General features: G+C 37.9%; 1 protein-coding gene and 1 non-coding gene across 5 annotated transcripts; one reads left to right on the forward strand and one right to left on the reverse strand.

Annotated features, from left to right (window-relative positions):
* The first annotated feature begins 257 nt into the window (after positions 1 to 257).
* Positions 258 to 11,712, forward strand: NRPB7 (DNA-directed RNA polymerase II). 4 transcript variants are annotated; one of them, XM_089166866.1, is made up of 7 exons: positions 258 to 279; positions 1,032 to 1,258; positions 1,417 to 1,582; positions 2,903 to 2,953; positions 10,416 to 10,481; positions 10,582 to 10,650; positions 11,411 to 11,712. In XM_089166866.1, exons 2-7 carry the CDS (start codon positions 1,143 to 1,145, stop codon positions 11,474 to 11,476), a joined length of 534 nt encoding a protein of 177 aa, XP_089022992.1. In that variant the 5' UTR covers positions 258 to 279; positions 1,032 to 1,142; the 3' UTR covers positions 11,477 to 11,712. The 4 variants fall into 4 exon arrangements, with proteins under 4 accessions (XP_089022992.1, XP_089022988.1, XP_089022989.1 ...); XM_089166862.1 differs by lacking the exon at positions 258 to 279 and adding an exon at positions 286 to 432; XM_089166863.1 differs by lacking the exon at positions 258 to 279 and adding an exon at positions 454 to 643.
* Positions 11,713 to 13,077: 1,365 nt separating this feature from the next.
* TRNAY-GUA (transfer RNA tyrosine (anticodon GUA)) lies at positions 13,078 to 13,169 on the reverse strand. Its single transcript is given in 2 exon segments — positions 13,078 to 13,113; positions 13,133 to 13,169. It is a non-coding gene; the product is annotated as a tRNA-Tyr (tRNA).
* Between the last annotated feature and the right edge of the window lie 252 nt (positions 13,170 to 13,421).

Genomic DNA, 13,421 nt, shown 5'->3' on the forward strand with positions numbered 1-13,421 from the left:
ACTCTAAGTAGTCTTTGGCATAATTTTTCTTTTTGATTTTTATGTATAAAAATTGTTTTCGACTGTGTTTGATTTTTCCTAATTAAAAAATGCTGAAAATATCAAAATTAGAAATAAATAGAGAGCTGTTTTGATTTTCTATTTTCAATATTTTTGGCGCACGGTTAAAAAGACATATGCGAAATCATAAGGACAATATTGTAAATATAAAGGTTTTCGTAAGATCTTCGTTCCTCAGACCCTTTTGATCTCCTTGAAAGCCTATTTCTAATCTTCCTTGTAGGGACTCTCTCTCTCTTATTTCGATCTTTCTTTCATCTCTTAATTTCTCACTCTCGATTTCACTGTGTCTCACACTCTCGCATCTTCTGTTTTGAGGGGATTAAACCCTAATTTATTCATTATCTAGCTTTCTCCTGTGATAGCTAAAAGGTGAATCTTTGAAAACTGATTAAATTTAGAATCAATATTTTACTTTGCTTTCTTTGAATTAATCTCTTCAAGAAAAAGATTTTCTGTGGACAGCTACCTTCTTCTCAAACGAACCCTCTTTCCTATTCTCACGATTCGCCTTCAAAAAATGTAATGCAAGCAAAACAATGAGCTTGGCAAAGTTGGTCTGAAAATCTTGATGTGAAGTTAGGTATTTATAGCAGAGAGCCTGCTTAAAGTCGCTAGCCTTGGCTCTTATTAGAATTTGGACGTTTCCTTAGATTTTGATTTTTTGCAACGCTGGAATTTTTTGTTGTGTTAGTTTGATGAGTTTGATGGGCGGTTCCTTTTGGTTTGGGTTTTGTGTTTATTTGTTTTAGAGAAGTATAAGAAGAACAAGCTATATTTTACTGAACAGATTTTTCTTCTTGTTCTCCAAAGGAATTGAGGTAGAAGATGGGTGAAGACAGAACCTGTTCACCATTCTTTCAGAACATTAGAAAAATTACAGTTTTTATTGCTTTTCAAATAATTTTTGTATTTTTTAGAAAAATTGCTCTTTTTACTATTGACTTTAAAAAAATGAATTTCCTCTTCAGCGGCAACTGTGCTCCCACTGGCCTTTCAGAATAAACACCCAGAAAGCTTTGATAATCGAAAATCTTCCGGAAGAATTTTGGTGTGAAGCGTGAAGTAGACAGAGCGAGAAGATGTTCTTCCACATAGTCTTGGAGCGGAACATGCAGCTCCATCCTCGCCACTTCGGCCCTAATCTTCGCGACAAGCTCGTCGCTAAGCTTATGAAGGATGTTGAGGGCACTTGCAGGTAAGCTCTAAATATCGTTTTAAACTTTAAATTCTTGACACTATCTATCTTTTTTTCTCCCAAGAACGAAAATCTTGAAAAAGTGATAAACCCGGGAAAATAAAAAGGAGATTTTTTGGGATTTTTTGGGTTGATTTTTTTCTTGATTTGGGTTACAGCGGGCGTCATGGATTTGTGGTGGCAATAACTGGGGTGGATAACATAGGGAAAGGGCTGATACGTGACGGAACGGGCTACGTGACTTTTCCCGTCAAATATCAGTGTGTTGTTTTCAGGCCTTTCAAGGGTGAGATTTTGGAGGCCGTTGTTACCATGGTCAATAAGGTTTGTTCCCTTCTGGAAGCTGTGATTGCGTTTGTTTGGTAGGCTTCTTAAGAAATAATTCCCATTGGTTGAACATGGTTAAAATATACATACCCATAAGCTAGTTTTTAGTCTGCACGTTTGGTATACAATGCTGATTTTTCTTGATTTGTATTTGTATTGCCACACTGTTAGGCAGCTTCGGTACATGTCAACAAAAGGCATTTATTGGCAACATAATAACCGTCATTGAATTTGTTTGGTTCTCAGATTGATAACCTAAATTGTGTTGACCTTGCTGTTCTGTTTGGAAATTACTTGCTTGTCCTACTGGCTGCTGAATCAAACCATTGAAATGAAATCCATATGGGTGTCGACCCAAGTTGGAGCCTCATCTTTTTGTTTGAGCTCAAGTGACTAAATATCTCTTGAATTTCGTCATATATCATTCACTGTTATTCTGGTTTTTGATCGACTTTCTGAGCCTAATAGTTTAGGCTTCTAGATACCCATAATCGTGCTTTGATATTTAATCTTTGATATTTAATCCTGGGAATTTCATATTGCTCTCTATCATGTATGCACAAACAGACGCTCACGTGTACATACGCTCATGTCCCTCCCTCTTTTAGCATAGGTTTTGCTGGGTGTGGTTTCTATCCTGCAGAACTTGTCCTTTTGTTTTTTAATCTTCTTGTGTTAGCATAATCCAAAGGTGATTCATTTTCATGGAGAATTGTGTTTCTTGTGTTACATAGGAGGGAAGTTTATAATTGACCTACCAGAATGAGAACCTTTTCTCTCTGAGGTCATGAGCTGAAGTTATTTGGAAGATCACTCTTATCATAAAGCTGAAGTAATCTGCTAGCTCTCTCTTAACACCCTCTTGGTTCTGCACCCTCCTCATTAGTTTTCCTTACGATTGATTATTCAAGCTGCTTGGAAGGAAAGCCTTTTTAATCACTTCTCCTTAATCTTATACCAAAAAAAAGTAACCCTGACCATGCTCTGCTGGTTCTTCTTTCTCCATTTTGTTGATACTCTTTTCTCAGCGTGTCGTCGCTTGGTGCTCTTTCCATAGCATATCATGTAATTGACACTCTCTTGGACATTGATGTGGGTGAGAGAGTGAAGAATTTCTTTTGGATGCAGGTTGCTCCCCATTTTGAGGTTCCAAACACACTTTAAATGTTCATTAATTGTTCTGTTTGTCTGATATGTGAATCATATGGGTCCTTTGACTTTCTTGATTGATGTCTAATCAATTGCAAAATGTTTACTATGCAACTTTGGAGAGTTTGGGGCCAATTGTAATCTTATCTTTCGAATGCTTGCCTGCAGATGGGATTTTTTGGTGAAGCTGGTCCTGTTCAGATCTTTGTATCAAATCATGTGAGTTTGATGTTATTGTTCCTTCTATTCTTTATACCTCGATGAGCATACATTTTATATCACATATTATCATCTTTTCTATGACTTAAGATGAACCTTTACATTTCTGTTTACTTAATGGTGCTGGGAAACATAGAAATTGTATGGTTAAGGGGTCCACAGATTTAGGTGTAATGAATTCATTATAAAATCTCACTGCAGCAAAGTGGTTAATTCTACAAATTTCACAATAGAGACAAGAAGAAATAGTGAAATGTTAGTGGATTACCTTTTTCCAGCAACTAGGGTTGCTAGTAGCCAGAAACTATTTGAAATCTTGTCTTCAACAACAATTGATTGAAGATCAGAAAAGCTGGACCAGCAAATTGACATTAAAGCTTACATTCTCAAATTAGACAAGTTTAATGCGTGCAGGCCAATAGGCCATCAATGTTGCCATTCCTTTTCATTGGCTTACAATGCTTTGAATCTTACTGAATTCAGACCATAAGCTTCTAAAAACATCTGTTCTAATAGCTGTCAAGGCTTTGCCTATTCAACACCTTGTTGACAAGGCATTTTCAAACCAAGGTGTGATTATTATTCCCACTTTATTTTACTTTTAAGATTCTGTGTTTTCCTTACACTTTTATGTGATTTGTGGTAAAATTACCTTTGAAATCCTGCACTAAACCCAAAAAGCATCTTTCCTTGCCTTTTATACGGTAGCTATCAGGGAGTCGCCAATGCTAGAGAGTAAATAAATGGTTCAAGTGCCTGCCACTGAAAAGATAATACCATAGGATGCCAATGGTCGTGTCAGAGGGAGTTGCATAAACCCCATAGTCAATTTTTAGGAAGATGGCCTCTAGAATAAAGATAGTGGAATGCATACATTTGAAATTCTATTCTAAACCCAAAAGCATCTGTCAGGGGCCACTATCAAGGGAAATTCTTTCTTAAGAAGAGGAGAATAAACCCAAGAGCCCTGGATGCTGTCTTACTTCTTAAGAAGAGGAGAATTAACTCAAGAGACTCATATACTGTCCTTATTCACAGTTTCCCAAATCATCTTGAAGTTGTCAGTGGGTTGACTTCTTTGATACTCGTTAATCCAAGACCCCCCCCCCCGGCGGGAAAAAGAGGAGCGCAAACGGGGTTTGCACCCATGTGATTGGGTGAAGAAAATCTGGCTGATTCAGCACCTTCTACAGAAAATTGCTTATGAGAAATTCATGGTCTTGATGGTAGACTAGGGTAGCCCGAAAAACACCAGACCAATAAGTATAAGGGGATTGGAGCACTGATCTTATTAGTTCCAGGCACCCTGCCTTTCTAGAGTTGAAACCTCTTTGATATCCAACACGAGAGCTGCAGTGGTTAGCCATCAACCTATCCGTGGTAAGAGGTGGTATTTAACTGGAAGACAGCCAAGGATGAAACCTGTCAACTCAAGAAAATGGGCTTTGCTTGTATTGAAGACCCACAGCCCAGAAGAAGTGGGATTTGAACAGGTTCTGTTTTGCATAGAGACCTAATGAGGCTTCAAAAAAGTGGAAGGAAGACATTATGAATTGATGCAGAAAAGTTGCAAGTTCATTCAGATATGGCAGTGTGTATATCATGGTTCAAATTTCGACTGAGATGGGCCGAAGTTTTGGTTAAATATTGATTTCATGGGACCATGGTTTAGTTTTATAAATCCTAGGTTTTGACAAAATATTTCGGAAATCTAGGTATTTTCGTCAATATTTGTAAATTTCGGTAGTTTTGACCTATAAATGCCAAGTTATGACAAATTTCAACCAACCCGGTTTGTCTCAGCAAATTTTGACTAGTTTTTGTAGTTTCAACCAATTTTGATCAGCCCATCACATGTCCCCCCCCCCCCCCCCCCAAAAAAAATAATAATAATAATAATAATAAAATCGACATGGTTTCAATCCCTCTTCTTTTTTATTTTTCTTTTTCTTATATATATAAAGATTATATATTAAGTTGGAATAACACATACAAGATTTCTCGTGAAATCCATCAGTTCAAGCATACATTTAGAAGCACTATCTGCATATAGGCTAAAAGTGACTAAAACTCTTATATACAAGATTCAAAATCTGGGGTATAACTGTATGAGTTCATATGGCCAAGGCTTATTGGGAGTAGGTAAGATTGTTAATAGAGACACACAATTAGTTTTAACAGATAAGGGGTGAAAAGTCTCAAAGACTCCATAGGAAGTGGCTACAGAGTACATCCACTGCTGCATGTAACTGAGAGCATCCAGCAACCTGACCCTTTTTGTACAAAACTTTCCTGCCATTAACTACTACACAAAGAACCCATTAATACTCCCTTAGTTGATGTAAAGGAACTCCTGCAAGCCAAAGAACAGCTCTATCAGTAGTAGACCATTGAATTTTAATCTGTTTCACTAGAGCAAATCTTGGACAGGTGGGATGTGATAGAGCTGTTTCAGGAACTAATGCTTCATGTTTAGTACAAGATAACCAGTATTTGATAGTCTCAATAACGGAAACTGGATTTAATCATTTCTGTTTGGAAATCATTTTATTTCTTGCTTCCCAGATATAGTAATATGTGGTGATAAGCACAGAGAAAAAGCAGCTACTGTTATGAGCATCTTTCTGTTGAAATTGAAAAACCTCCAATCAGAATTCCATTGGAGTAGTAGAGTGGAGAGCTGTCATATTTAAACCAAGAGGGCCATTCTTCCAAATGTGGTCAGTACAGGGACAAAGAAAAAACAGATGCATTTCAGTTTCACTTGAGCTTACAGAAAGGGCAGAGAGATGAACAGCTTACCCAAGCTGCTGTAATAGAATTTACATATAAAACCCTATCAATCATCCTGCAGAAAAATATTTTGTATCTGGGAAAAATCCTTGGTTTCGAGAAGTAGCCCCAGTAGGCGTGTGGAAAGGGAATTTCCTGTATCACCAGGATTTAAGTCTAGGATCAGGTCTGGATGGGTTGGGTAATACAGACAGGTAGGCAGCTTCGGTTGATGAGAAGTTTTAGTGTGTAAGATAGCAGCCCAAAGGTGGATGAGAATGTTTAAAAGTCTGTGGTCTTGGTAATCCAATTATTTTGAATGAGAAATTGACCAACCGAAAGGGATTTGAATTGATGGGCTAAGAAGGGAGGGAGGGAGTGGGAGGGGAATTTATTAATCCAAGGATCATAAGCAAACAAGTTTTCACTATGATTATCAATTTACCTTGGACTTTAGGGATAAGATAGAGTCTCGAATAGATGAATAACCACCCAAAATTGATCCTGGCTTTTCGGAGAGAAGAGGATTAAACAAAGAGGCGTGAGGAAAATACTTGGATTTTAGGATTTGAGCCCTCAAAGATTGAGTTTGAGTAAGTAGTGTCCAAGTGAGTTTTAACAGCAAAGCTTGATTATAACAACCAGCTTTGCTCAAACCCAACCCCCCTTGGTAAATTAATGGACAAGCCTTTTCCATGAGGTGCGAGTGGGAATTGGTGTTTTTGACATGTTTCCATTCCAAAGTCTGGAGTTAATTGAGTCCATTTTTTGACAAATTCTCTTTGGCAGCAAAAACAAAGACACGTGATAGGAGGGTATGGATGATAAAACTGAAGATACAAGGATCCTTCTACTAGCGAAACTGAGATGATTGGCTTTCCAGTCTTTAAGTTAGGAAGCAACTTTTGTCTATAATGAATTGAAAAATCTTTAGTTGGGGACCAAGATTTATTTAATAGGGTACCCAAATATCTGCAGTTAATTTCTGATGGGTTTATGCTAATTAACTCCTCCAATTCCCTCATAAAGAAGGGGAGACATTTGAGCTGAAGAATATTCCACTCTTAGAGTAGTTAGTCTCTTGGCCTGAAAGACTTGCGAAGAGGTCAAGGGAGGCTCTAACGGTGCTAAGATCTTCTTGAGAGGCACGGCAGAAGATGAAAACATCAGCAACAAAAAGGTGGGTGATTTCAGGTGCTCTCCTTTCAATTTTGATACTCTTAAAAGCATTAAGATCTCTATACACAGACAAGATATGAGAAAGCACATCCATACCAAGAGGAAGAGATATGGGTTTAAAGGGCAGCCCTATCTCAAACCTCCAGAGGCATTAAAAAGATCATACGGGGACCATTCGATCTATTAGAGAAAGATGAGGTTGAAATGAGGCCTCTAATTAAATCACACCATTTTGAGGAGAATCCCAGCATACGAAAGACATGAGTGAGGAGATCCCGTTGCACTGTCATAGGCCTTCGAAAGGTCTAGTTTTATAGCTACATACCCAAGTTTTCCTGTAAGTGTCTTCTTCAGGAAATGGAATATTTTGTGATCTATTAGTAAATTATCCTGAATTAGTATGCGAGGGACGAAAGCACCTTGAAGAGGACAGATGAAGGAATTTAGAAAAGGTTTGAGTCTTGCTGCCAATAGCTTGGCCATGGCCTTGTAGGTCACATTGTACAGGCTAATTGGTCTATAATCACTGACTGATCTTGGCTCATCAGACTTTGGAATGGGTACTATCAAGGTATGATTGACATAAGGAAGGGCATGAAAAAAAAAAAAAACTGAGGATAATTTGAAAAATATTACCCCCAAAGATTCTCCAATATTTTTGGTAGACCGCAGCGGCTATGAACCCATCAGGACCCAGAGCTTTGTAAGGCTCAAGGGATGACATGATTTTTGAAATTTCCTGATCGGAGGGTTTATCAACCAGGGAATCACAATCTGCCTCTGATGGGCAGCGAAAGAGAGAAAGAGGCTCTTGCTACCGCGTGCTGTGACAGGGGTAAATATATGTAGCCTAGGGTAAATATATGCAGCCTACCTCTGCTTCATGGGTAGGCTGTTTCCAAATTTTAAATGTACAACCTGATGGATGCAAATGCTTCACTGTTACCCCAAGGCATTCCCGGCTTCCCGCTATATGTGCAAAAGTTTTATGGGTCCCAAATAGACATCTTGAGACCATATACAAAACATAAACATAGTACTGAAAGTGCAGCCTGATTCTCGGTTACTCTATTTGTCCTCTTGCTAGTTGTTATTTAAATAGATAAGTTGTGCACATATTAAATGTGCAAGATAAGATTGAGTCTATCATTTTGCACATATTAAATGTGCAAGATAAAGATTGAGTCTATCATTTCGTCTTTTTATTATTCTTTAGCTATAAGTAAAGTCAAGGTATCTGTGCCCTGACAAGTCTGTCATTTTTTCCCCTTCTCTTCTCTCCATTCACACCTGAACAGACCATGCTATTTCTATGAGATTAGGTCTCTTTTCATTGAAAAAAAAAATCCTCTGTTAAACTAAGATTGGTCCTAGGCAACTATCCAAGAATAATAATAATAATCCTTTGTAATGAAGCATGTAAAACTGGATCCTCTGAACATCGATTTCTAATTGATTGGAAATTCCCAAGACAATTACCCATATGATCATAAGCTGTCTACCGAAATCGATTTTTTCAGTGGTTTGCCAGGAAAATCGTTGATTTTCTGGCAAACCACTGAAAAAATGTTGAAAATCGCCCAAAACGGCGAAACTTCACAGAAATTCATCTGTGGCAACATCTTCAGAGATGAAGTGTGCTTTTCGGCTGTACAGTTCATGGCTGATTACTGGTGCTGTTCTTCAGATATGAACGAGTTGTAGCTTCACAAACAACTCCTCATCTTCATCGAATTCTTCTCTTCCAACAAGCTGTGAGCTTGTAGCTGGTTCTGTTCTTCAGATCTGAACTCGATCAGAAGAAGAAATACAAGAAGGAAGAGAAACGTTGAGGGAGAGAGAGACCAAGACAGAGTTCGCTGGTTCTGTTCTTCATAGCTGAACTCCATCAGAAGAAGAAATACAAGAAGGAAGATAAATGTTGAAAGAGAGAAAAATCAAGATAGAGTTCTTTAGGTTTGGAAACTTCTGCAACTGATTTGCAGACACTGTTGAAGAAAAGGATATGTTTGGCAAAACCTCGCTCGGTTTGCCATGTTCGCCAAGGTGCGAACTGGCGTATTTTGCCAAAGTTTCACACCTAGGAATCTGCCGGATCCAAGAGGTCAACTGTGCTGCTTTGCTCAAGCTCATCTGGAAAATTGTTTCCAAACAAGATTCCATTTGGCTTAACTGGGTCCATTCTTACCTTCTCAAATCTAATTCTCTTTGGACGGTTTCTATCCCTTCTAACTCTTCCTGGATCTGGAGGAAACTTCTCTTCAGACCGAAGCCCTCCTTGCCATCACCACCCACATCTCCTCCGGTTTCTCTACTTCCTTCTGGCTAGATCCGTGGCATCCGATGGGAATTCTCTTTACCTCCCCCCCGGGCACTGTTTATGAAACCCGCATTCCCAAATCCACCCCTCTCTCGGCTTTCATTTCCAATGGATCCTGGGTCCCTCTTCCCCACCATAGTCTCACACAAGTTTGGAACTCCCTCCCCTCATGACCTCATTGTTTGGCTCCCTTCCACCACCAAATCCTTCACCACATCTCCTGCTTGGAACCTGTTTCGCTCCCCCTCCCCTCCTTGGCCCCCCTGGTTTGGTTCAAAGGTCACATCCCCCGCCACTCCCTCACCCTTTGGAGAGCCCTTAATCTTGCTCTCCCAACCCAAGCTTTCCTTATCACCCGCCAAATCCGTGTGAACCCCAATTGTATCCTTTGTTGGAATGGTATTGAAGACATTTAACATTTGTTCTTTTCTTGCCCTTTCTCTAGTTCTCTCTAGAAAAGCCCTAGCCTCCATTTGGCCTCAATTGAGTAATTTTCCAGGTACCTCAATTTGTGACCGGATTGGTAGGCTTGTCTTTGGTGCCATGGTCCACCATCTATGGTGGGAGCTTAATCTAAGGCGCTGGACTTCCAATCCCGTTCTCTAGACTCGATTTGGAATGCTATCCACTTTGATGTATCTATTCCCCATCCCCTTGGTTGTTGACTCCCCAAGGAACAGGCTCATTGTTGTTGCCTAGGTTCTCAACTCCCAATTCCATCCTTCTCTCTGATCCTTTCCTGTTTGGATTCTCTTGTATTTCGGTGTTTCGCCTTGTTTATTTAATTATTTATTCATACAAAATAAAATTTATTCAAATCCATCAAACCAAAGTCAATGCCTTGGAGCTAAATGACTGCACAATTTAGCAATTGTTTAACGCATAGCTTATCTTTGGTCTACATTATAATAACAGATTTCAGTACTTAAATCTAACTTGATCAATGGTCACTGATCAAGTATTGGTGAAAAAGTCGACTAAGTGTTGTTATTGACGGGTAAAATTAGCTTATGTGTGATTTGTATGTATCTTGTGAAGGGTATATCTAGTTTTTAATATTTCAGTTCATAGAACAGTCAATTTTTATTACATTTCGTGCTGCGATACTTTAAATGATACTAATATTTTAGTGCAAGTGTCTTTCCCCTATAATACTGTTTTTACACTTTTCCCTCTCTTCTTGTGTTTTAGTTGATACCGGATGATATGGAGTTCCAGCCTGGGGATGTGCCAAATTATACAACTTCAGATGGATCAGTCTGTCTTGCATCCCATTTTCTTTGTTTCTGTAGAATATCTAGTTGTCTAGTTTACAGTATCTTGACTGAAGAGTCAATTTTTTCCTGGGTGTTTGCAGGTTAAGATTCAAAAGGATAGTGAGGTGCGCTTAAAAGTAATTGGTACTCGTGTCGATGCTACAGAAATTGTATGCCCTTTCTCCTTAGTAAAAATATACTTCTTTGATATACTTTAATCTTTTATTATTTCCTTGATCAATTCAGTTTTTCAAAAATCAATTTCATAGACTTATCACTTTTTATTATATGTTGTGGTATATCATAAATAACCCCAGCTGCTGTGCTCTGACATGCATGATATTTAATATCTACTCTGTCTTGGTTTGGGAGACTTTTTCCTGTTTACAATCTACTTTTGAAGACAATAGATAAAAGGGCGAAGAAGGAGAGGAAACGAAGAGATGAAGTTGGGACGGACACCAGTGAAAAACAGACGACAAGGCACTGGGAACACGGGGGGGGAACGGGGTGTTACGGGGGGACAAGTAGATCACCCGCCAACCACTGGAAAGGGGGAAAAAAAATTGAACCTCATCAAGTTGATATAAATTAGATACAGTTACTACATTAGGAAACGTGGCATTTTCAAGAGGTGCACTCATAGAATCCTTTTGGTGCATTGTTTGCTTAAGTTACAATTCTAGATCAGCCAACATAAATTCCATTTATCCATCTGAAAAGAAGGAAAAACTGGAATTCCATTCATTCAAATTGATATAAATTAGATACAGTTACTACATCAGGAAACATGGCATTTTCAGGATGTGCACTCATAGAATTTTTCTGGTGCATTCTTTGCTTAAGTTTGTTAACCATGTTGCCTAAAATGCGTTCATGTTTCTCAATTCTCATTTGATTTTTTTTTCTTCTTTCTCTCTCTATTTGCAGTTTGCCATTGGTACAATTAAGGATGATTTCTTGGGTGTCATCAACGATCCAGGTGCAACAGCTTAGTGAAATTCAATGTCGTGAGAGTTTACGTTGCAGAGGAGAAGGATGTGTAGCTATGTCATTTAACCATAATCCCATGTCTTATTGCTCAAATATAGATTCTGGCTATGTCTTTGGGCTTCAGATGTTGCATACCGTTCTGTATAATTATGTTTTCTTTATAGATCTTCGAAGGCTAGCATGTAAGCAACAAGAACAGAATAATTTATCTAAAATTTAAAGAAGGTCCTTCATACTCTGCTGATATGTTTCTTTTCTGTTTGCTATGAAATTTGCAAATCTAATTTTCTGGTTTCATGTTATATAAATCTCAATTGATTGGAGAGTATGAAAGAGACTTTTCAATGCCTGTGCATGCAGGAGGCTGCAGCCCATAAATGGAAGTGCCAAAAGCTACTTCCCAGAAACAAATTACAGAAAAGGATTCTCCTTCAATATAAGTTGTATCTATTCAACCATGCTATGGTTAGTTTGGGGTAGATTGTGATGGACCTGGCCCTGAGAGGTGCAAGGAAACGACCCCCTGAATCATATTCATGGCTAAGTCTCCTGCCTCTTGCTTGAAAAGGATTATTGAATAATTTAAGTAGATATTTAATTAGGGAAATTTTAAGCAGTGCCTGTTTTTATTATTGCCACTTCTTCTTGAGTTATTCAATTTAGCAGATATACTCGCCATTACTAACACTTTTAGTTTCAGCTTTTACATATTTCAGTGGAGGGAGATGAGAAAAACGAGTGAAGCATAGGTTTTCTGTTCATTATTATTTTTATTCTGCCAAAAATATTTAACTTGCTTATATTGGTACTTAATTGTGAAGGCAGTGTTTTGATATTTTTTTCCCCTGATTGAGGTGATTCTTTTTTCAGAAAAATAAACTAAATGACTTAGGAATGAGCCCCCACGAAATCAATTCTTAGAGAATCAAGATCATCAATTCCCCTGGCATGTTCAAACTTCAGTATTTGAATTGTTACAGAAAACATTGGATTCCCCTGGCTTAGACTCCTTGAGAATAGACTTGTAAACGGATCGGATTTAGCTCGGATACACGGTATCCGAATCCGAATCCGATTAGCAAAACCGCTATCTGAATCAGATTCCGAATCCGTTAGAAATTTAGAGAAGACATTCGAATTCGAATCGAACTTTATCGGATAATCTAATCCAAAAAAACTATCCGATTATTGATCGGTGTTTTCGAATCCGATTATTAGCCCTCTTTTTAGAGAGTGTTCAATATATTACTTTAACCGGACAATTTTTATTTTCAATTATATGGTTACCGATTGCTGGTATCCGAATCCGATTATTATCCATTTTCAGAGAAAAAATGTTGAATATTTTACTTTATCTGGAAAAATTTTTATCCAGATATTATCCGATCTAATAAACAATTATCCAAATCTGAATTTGATTGCTTAACGGATGGATACAGATATTTTCCGATAAGAAAAATTCTAGATATGAATACCCTTAAATAAATATGAATGCGAATTGGAAGGCAAATTTCAACTATGTGCCAATTGTGTCCAAGCGATATTAAATATTTTTTTCCCTATAAAACTAAAAATTAAATACTAGACAAAAGAACTTCAAAAAATCCGACCTGCCGGATTCGAACCAGCGACCTAAGGATTATCTGACAGGATTACCCACTACAGTCCTCCGCTCTACCAACTGAGCTAAGGTCGGTTGCTGAATAAAAAGAGCACCAAGTAATTTATATATTAAATTAAATATTTATCTGATATTAATCCGACCTAATAAACAATTATCCCAAATCTCTAGGCCTGATTGTTTAACAGGATCTGGATATCCAATCTAAGAAATAATAGATTCATGAATACCCTTAAATAAATATACCTGTTTGGTTTGTAAGGAATTTTCTAACTATTCATTTACAGGTAACTTTGAGAAGTTGAGAGGAGTGTTCTCAATCTTGAA

This window comes from Hakea prostrata, chromosome 8 (assembly GCF_041222555.1).
Source record: "Hakea prostrata isolate BN-2017 chromosome 8, UWA_Hpros_2, whole genome shotgun sequence".
Taxonomy (NCBI): Eukaryota; Viridiplantae; Streptophyta; class Magnoliopsida; order Proteales; family Proteaceae; genus Hakea; species Hakea prostrata.